The sequence below is a fragment of the Penaeus vannamei genome, chromosome 34 (assembly GCF_042767895.1).
Source record: "Penaeus vannamei isolate JL-2024 chromosome 34, ASM4276789v1, whole genome shotgun sequence".
Classification (NCBI taxonomy): Eukaryota; Metazoa; Arthropoda; class Malacostraca; order Decapoda; family Penaeidae; genus Penaeus; species Penaeus vannamei.
This window is the reverse complement of record NC_091582.1, coordinates 14,509,154-14,516,653: the sequence shown is the minus strand read 5'-3', so window position 1 is coordinate 14,516,653 and position 7,500 is coordinate 14,509,154. Positions and strand designations below refer to the sequence as shown.

Sequence of the window (7,500 nt, the reverse complement as noted above, 5' to 3'; positions counted from 1 at the left end):
TGCGAGGCCTACACACCTTCCTGTAGCCCCTGGAGGATCCACTGATGCCTCTGTTCATGGTCTCCTCGAAAATGTTGACACCGCTGCGATAGGGGTGTTGGGGTCTGCCGCAGTTGACTTGGCAATGGCGCATGGAGAGCCGTCTGCTACAGTGCAAATTCAGGAGGCGTCCACTTCAACCGATGCCCAAGCTCCTCACACTTCCACCAGTGCCACAGTCGCTCAAACTACCAGTGACGTGACACCAACAGTAACTCTTAATCTGGAGGCGCTGGCTCGCCCCGGCCTCGCAATTGCTCATGGGCAGCCTGTGCTTACAGGGGCCAGTGTAAATCCAAGAGGGAACCAAGGTATTGCTCAGGGACAGGACTTTCCTGCCATGGGCACCTCAACCACAGCAGGCCTGTCAGTACAAAATCAAGGCGGTTCAGATAAAACTTCTGGTCCTGCATTGTCAGGAAGCAATGCAGATACTGCTACAGTAGTAGAACAGTCACCGTTACCAGCAAGCAATATAGCACCAGACACGAAGAGACTTCATGAAATACCTGCTTTGAACATTGCTGGTGTTGTTTCCTCGGCAGCTGCTTCAGATACTACAGCATCAGGTTTATCAAATATTGCTGCCAGTCAAGGTCCCAATAGTAAGCAGGCTGGCGACGAGATAGGACCAGTGGCCACTTCAAGAATTGGATTAGCTCCTGTTGTAGCTTCCTTTGCTACAGGAGAAGCCATCAACACTTCATCCACCACTGCCACATTGGCAGCACCCTTGGTACTGAACAGTGGACCCCATTCCTTCCCAAAAGACATGCAGATTGGCAAAAGTGTGGCAGTGCCCAATCCCACCACACATATTCCTGTCACCACCACGCAGAAGGCTCCATCATCTCCCTCCTCTGCAATTAAGATTACTAACTTCAGCACATGTGGAACCCTTTCCACCACAGCTACGACCTCCACCAGTACACCTCCTGCTCATGTCACAGATGCTGCAGTTGAGACACAGACATCTGCATCTGCTTCTTCTCAACTGTTCCCTGACCAAAGCACATCCCGGCCCGTCCTCCCCGCTGTTTCGCCCTCCCTTCATACAGGTAGTGAACAACTAGTTGCCAAAACTGCCATTGGGAAATCAGTTTTAAGCTCAGCAGTTGGGACAAGTGCATCCTTAGGATCTAGATTGGCTAGCGGGATAGAAAGATCAAAAACAGTGGAACCGCATGTAACAACTGGATCTATTGGAAACACAGCAACAAGAACATCAACTGGATCTACAGTTAACACAGAAACAAGTGTGGTAGAAGGATCCCTTGGAAAGATAGGGCAGGTAAACCCTAATGAATCTAATCTACCAGTGCAGAATACTTTACAAATACAGACAGTGGCACCTGACATAAAGACACAGGCAAATTCAGTCCAGCAGCAGACACAAGATGTGCATGCAACTGCTTCAGTGACTGGACAAGCAAGCAAAGTGATTCCTGGTATCGTGCTGGCTCTACCATTTAGCTCTTTCTTTTCGTCTTCAGCATTTCAGGCAGCCTCAGGAAACCCCAACTCAGCCATTGGCAGCCAGTCATCCACGGGTAATTTCCTAGAAAACTTTTCTATTACTTCTGATCCTAATCAGTTTGTCCAACTGCTCAGGAATTTTCATCTTGCCCAGACATCGTCTGGTGGAGAAGGAAAGTCAGTAGAGGCAAGCTTTGTCAAGAGCCTCCCTGCATCAACTACAGCAACCTCTCATGGACAAACTGTTGTAAGTGCCAATACTCAGACTACACCATCCCTTGCTACATCAGTTCCTGTAACACCGATCCCTGTTACATCAGCCCCTGTATCCCCAGTGCCTGTCGCATCAGCCCCTGTAACACCAGTGCCTGTTGCATTAGCCCCTGTAACACCAGTGCCTGTCGCATCAGCCCCTGTAACACCAGTGCCTGTCGCATCAGCCCCTGCAACACCAGTCCCTGTTGCATTAGCCCCTGTAACCCAAGTTCCTAGTACATCATCTGCTCCACAACCCCCCTCTCCATCTGTGAGTACAAGCAGACCCAGAGTGGTGTCTGTTATATCCCCTTCAGGATCAATCACATTCCTGTCTGAAGACCAGGCCAGACTAACCACTTCACTGGGCTTTGGCGTGCCCCTCCAAGCTGCCTCAGGAAATGCATCAACAGCCACTGGGCTGAAAAGTATACAGGAACCTCCACTCACAAAGCCAGGAAATACACTGAAGAGAGAATTGTCACCAATACCTCCGGTCAGAACTTAAATTTGACTTTTCTCTATGGGACACTGATTTTCAGTGTTTAAACTTTAAAGAAATGTTTGAAAATATGCATTGTAGAAAAAAATCCTTGACCTTGCTATGTAGCTTGTATGCATGGTTGTATATCCTGTGAATGTCAATGTTTATCACTTGTATCTGTATATTTATGCTTCAGCTGGGTATTCTTAACTAGAGTTTACTTTCTGCAATACATCTAAGCAATGCCTTCTTGTAAGTTATTTAAGATTAATATATATATATTTATATATAAGCTGTGTGTTACATTCAACAGATTTAGTTGAATTTTATAATAAATATCATATGTATGTATTATTTGTGTTATTTGGCTAAACATAAACCTTCATATAAAATGTCCATATACTTCCAATTGAAATATAAACATATATATAACACTTGTCAAGAAAAAAACTCAACAAAATTGATGAACACAAAGCACTGCACTCGGTTGCATAAACCCTTCAACTCCAGTAGTGAAAGTAGGCATGCAATGTCCACTGTGGTTCTGCTTTATCAATTTGGTTTACACACAGGTGCACTAACAGCACTAAGTCACAAGAAATTATTAGTCCTACTTGACCAAACCAATTATCCTACTCTTTAATTTTTGTAAGGGGCAGTTTTTTTATGTCATTGTTAATAATACTAAAATAATGATGATAATAGTAATGATTATGTAAGCAGTTAACCCATTGCCAACCAAGTGTTTGAAAAGCTGTTTATAAGTAACAAGGATTAACAAATCAAAACCGCAGAACGCAGCCCATGCACTTGTTGCCACTATATTACGGGTTGAGAATGATGCACCAAACACAACTATCAGAAATGACAATGGTAACATTTTTCACATTCACACATTGCCAAGCAGTGTGTAAAATAAATTCTCTTAAAAGATTTAGACATACCTGAAGTAACTTTTCGTTTAATATAAAATTCTTTTAAACATAGTTTTAAGACATGAAATTTTTAAGCCTTATGGGGACCGCTGGTCATTTTTGGGCAAAAACTGCCCATCTAGCCATATTATGATTTTTCACCTCACCTTTGAAAATCGGCAATTATGACATAATGATTAAATATAGTGAAAAAATTAGATTATTTTCTGAATGTTTATAAAATTTCACATATGAGACCAACCTTCATTTTTTTGGAATAATCTAAAAAATCTGGGCAGCATCCAAAAAATAACAAAGAATTTTGGTCACAAATAAATGAGAATGATATGCCATTCATATGGAGTATTTTCTTTTCTTTATGTTTGGATCATATCTCAACAGTTTCATCCCTGAGCAAAATATCCTGAGCACGCAGCCAGCCCCACAAAGGATCCATATCACCACTAAAATGTAATGAAATATAAGCTAGGCTAAGACACACCTCAGGTAAAAATATAAATCTGTCCACAACTTTTTGAGTTAGAAAAAATTCCCTGTGTCTAAAATAACTGCAATCAAAACAAGCAAACAAACAGAGGTAACAATTTATATATACATAAGATTATGGAATACACGGAAATGGTCTGTATATACTTGTATATCTTATATACATAGTTTTATACCACCCTGTATTTTTCATATCTGTATTTCATGGGAGTGTTGTGAAGGGTGGGTGTTTTATCCTGTAGCCTTCCAAGGCCTGGGACCCTCACCTCAAAACCACATGAGCATAGCTCCTTCTCTCACGTCCTGGCCTGCGAATGTGATACTTGCTTGCATGGAAACGATCATATTTCAGACCAGTATTACATGTTGTAAAATCCTATTAGAGCAATAAAGGGAAATAGTTGTTGATGACATCATACAGAACTATATCACTGAGCATTTCTTATCGAAACTGAAAAAACTATAATGAGGAATCAAATCGCAATATTTACATACATTATATCTTAACGCAGAGCACACACAATTTTAGTCCAAAATAAATGTATCACTGCTCACTCCATATCTAAATCATTGGTCTCTTGCATGTTCCACAAAGATTTCACAATTTTTTTCAGTAAAAGTGATGTATATAAAAGAATAACTTTATATGGTGTTCTAAAAGTCATTTCCATAAAATATTCCCCAAAAAACTAGGTCACAATCGAAAAATGTGCTTTGAACATGCACTAGATAAAAGGTTTTTCCATTTCAAAAATGAAATCAGAATGCAGGTGTTTTTTTTTTGTTTTTTTTTATTTATCTATTTTTTTTTTTTTTAGAGAATTTTTGAAAAATGGTCAATGTACTCCGAGAAACACTCCAAATCAGTGTGACCCTACGATAACATAAGTTGCTTGGTGGGTGAGATACTCTTACGTGTTGGGAATGTTTGCAAGGCTTCGGAATGTAGGTAAATGATAGAGGATTATGTAATAGGAAGATAATTCTTATGCCTCATTTTGTTAATACCAAAATAATCATGAAAATATATGAAAAATTCAACTGCCAATATTTCGAAACTCTACCTTTGTAGGCTTCAAAAGTTATAGCACACTCAATTCTAGTCCGAAATAAATGTTTTATGGTTCATTTTGTAGCTGAATAATAAATCTAGCGCTTCTTCCATTTTGTTTTTGCAATTTTTTCCTGTGCTTCTTACAAAAGTGACATAATTATAAAAAATATCACTCCCCCCTTCCTAAAATCTGCTGTTTCAAATATTCACACACACAAAAAAAGTTCTTCGATCATGCATTAGATTAAGAATAAATCTATACAAAGATGAAATCTGAATGCCTGTGTGATTTTTTCTGGATCTTATCTGCTTTTTGAAAGACTGTCATTTTTTAAATTTGTGGTTTGGCATTTTTTCTTTTTTTTTACTATAACTCAAAAAGTATTCTGGCGATTAAAAAAAGTGGACCTCAGGGATAGCCCTAATGTATAAATAAAAGGGTGTAATATTCATCAAAATCAGCAAAGGAAATTGAAACATTTAAATAAATACTAGACAGTCATCTTCATATTAAATTAAATAACAGTTTGAAGAGCATGCAACACAATAGTCAACATAGCTGGCAATTACAGGATGATTATCCTCTTCCTTTTTGTCTGTCTTGGTCTATGAATGGTTCTAGTTGTCAGAAAGCATGTAGATAATAGCCCTAAAATACCTGTCTCTTGTTTTCTTATACACATACCTGCTTGTGTGTCTAACTATGGCTGAAAACTTGCCTAGTAAATTATCTCATACACATTGACTTCGTACGGAGTATATACATAGTACTTCTTGTAAGCTGTTGGTATAAGCAAGTAAATGAGCATGTATGTCTTTTATGAAGAAAAGAAGACTGAATCATCAGTGCATCTTTCTCCATAGATAATCTAAGAATACTTTGATGAAATTACAAGATATGTATCCAATGACATTTCCTTTCCTATTACCTGCATCCAACTCCGTGTGAGTAGCATCACATAATATCTCATACTGCTTTTATATTCCTCTTGGTGTGATGTCAAATATTGTAAATCTTTCTCTATAAATGAATGACCCTAAAAAAGCTTTGTAACTTTAAAAATGTTGATTCACAGAACGTCTACGTATCCTTATATGAAATACAACTTCCTTTTCCGTCTATTTTTCAGTTTTCTACAAAATACAACTTTCTAAGGCACAGTTAATGATAATTCTAAACTTCAACAAGAACAAAAACAATTGCTGCACAGTATGCAGCCCAAAGCTCATCATCAGAATTAGTCTGGTACCATTGTTGGTAACCAAATAAACCTTGTGCCTGGCTACGACTCTAGATTTTAAAGCAATGAATATATACGGAAATTAATGCAGTTTGGGGCTTGAATGATATTGATATGATTACCCATGTTGTTACCCATGAATGTCTTCATTTGGTTGCCAAACAATGTCACACACTAATTTCTGATTAAAAGCATTGGACGTGTTTAGTCTGAATATCCAATGACTGTACTCATTAAAACAGTGTTTACTGACATGTGTAAAAAAAAGTCAATTCACAAAGAATGAATAATTCCCTAATTCAATTTAAACTTGATTGTAATATGAAAATTACATCTATTGTGATCTTAAATCCTCATTAATACCTTTTCCTACATTGTCAATGTAATCTTTCTCTACTGTAACTGATGGAATGTCAAGTGCCTGTGGGCAAGACTGTCTACTGGATGATCTGGGACTGGGGTGGATTGAGGCACTGTCCCCAATCTGGCCAGAATCTCTCCTTGATGCGATGGCAATAAGCTTGGAGGTTTATGCACTCAGCTACAAAAGAGAAAGGGGTAAATTAAAATCAAATCTAAAAAACTTGGAAAATGCTACTACTGACAAATTGATATGCCATTAATAACATGAATATAATACCTTCGTAACATATTCTGTATGTTATATTACTTGTACTTTGTGATTAAAGTTATCATCATTAATAGTATAAAAGTATCAAATGAAAAATTAAAACAGTACACACTTTCAAGCATCTGCAAGTAGGGAGAGCCAGCAGAGTTCCACACAACCTGTGCCAGAAATCCAAACAAGGCACAGTCCACCTCAGTAGGTTTATCACCCATTAAAAAGGGTTTCTCTCCTGCAAAAAGCAAATAATTAATAATGTAATGAAGTTGAACACTGATATCAGTCAATCTATATATAGAAAGAAGAAAAAAATCATACTTATTTGGATGTATAATGGCAAAATCTTGCCAGTTCCTAGCAAGGTATAGAAAACAAAAATGCAATTTTTGGCAGGATCATTAACTTTAATTATGTTTAAGATTCAAAACAGAAAGAAAAAAGAAAGAAGAAAAATCATGGAAAAAGCTCATATACTGGTTTATGCTTATCATCTGACACCCGTCAACCAATGAAAGGTCTGATAAATACAACTAAAAGACATTTTTAAGATACCCAAATAAACCGACAATGCCTGCAGGTCTTCATTTCCCATTACAAGCACTTCGGGTTGTTTGTGACGGCCAATCCCTTGCATAAAGGCTTGGAATCTAAGGAGCCGGCCTACAATGGGACGGTAGAACCAGTGAAATGGTAACAGCGTTCCCCAGTGAGTAAGGGACGACACATGGCTCTCTGGGTCATATGCCCACCTCCACATGATGTTACACCTGAAGTGTCGAGGGTTAGTTAGGTAATGATATTGCAAGGTCTCACTGCTTATAGTAAAGTTGTGGTGCCTAGTTATGTGTTGTGCAGCACTTGACTTTTCACAGTCATGAATGTTATATGTTCTGTAATTTCTA

General features: G+C 38.3%; 2 protein-coding genes across 8 annotated transcripts in view; one reads left to right on the top strand and one right to left on the bottom strand.

Annotated features, from left to right (window-relative positions):
* LOC113809682 (uncharacterized) overlaps positions 1-2,603 on the top strand; it is an 18,609-nt gene extending 16,006 nt beyond the window's left edge. Inside the window, exon 3 of the mRNA XM_027361343.2 lies at positions 1-2,603. This exon is cut by the window's left edge and continues 2,072 nt beyond it. Coding sequence (XP_027217144.2) covers positions 1-2,278 — 2,278 coding nt within the window. The 3' untranslated portion in view covers positions 2,279-2,603.
* A 32-nt stretch (positions 2,604-2,635) lies between these two features.
* Positions 2,636-7,500, bottom strand: part of LOC113809677 (failed axon connections homolog) — a 21,059-nt gene continuing 16,194 nt past the window's right edge. For 5 of the 7 annotated variants that reach the window (XM_070145498.1, XM_027361337.2, XM_070145502.1 and 2 more), the window contains exons 6-7: positions 6,714-6,830; positions 2,636-6,511 (exon numbers count right to left, since the gene is read on the bottom strand). In XM_070145498.1, the coding sequence (XP_070001599.1) occupies positions 6,408-6,511; positions 6,714-6,830 (221 nt within the window). In that variant the 3' untranslated portion in view covers positions 2,636-6,407. Of the gene's footprint in view, positions 6,512-6,713; positions 6,831-7,150; positions 7,366-7,500 lie in introns of all 7 variants that reach the window. The other 2 variants (XR_011399937.1, XR_011399938.1) reach the window with 1 other exon arrangement.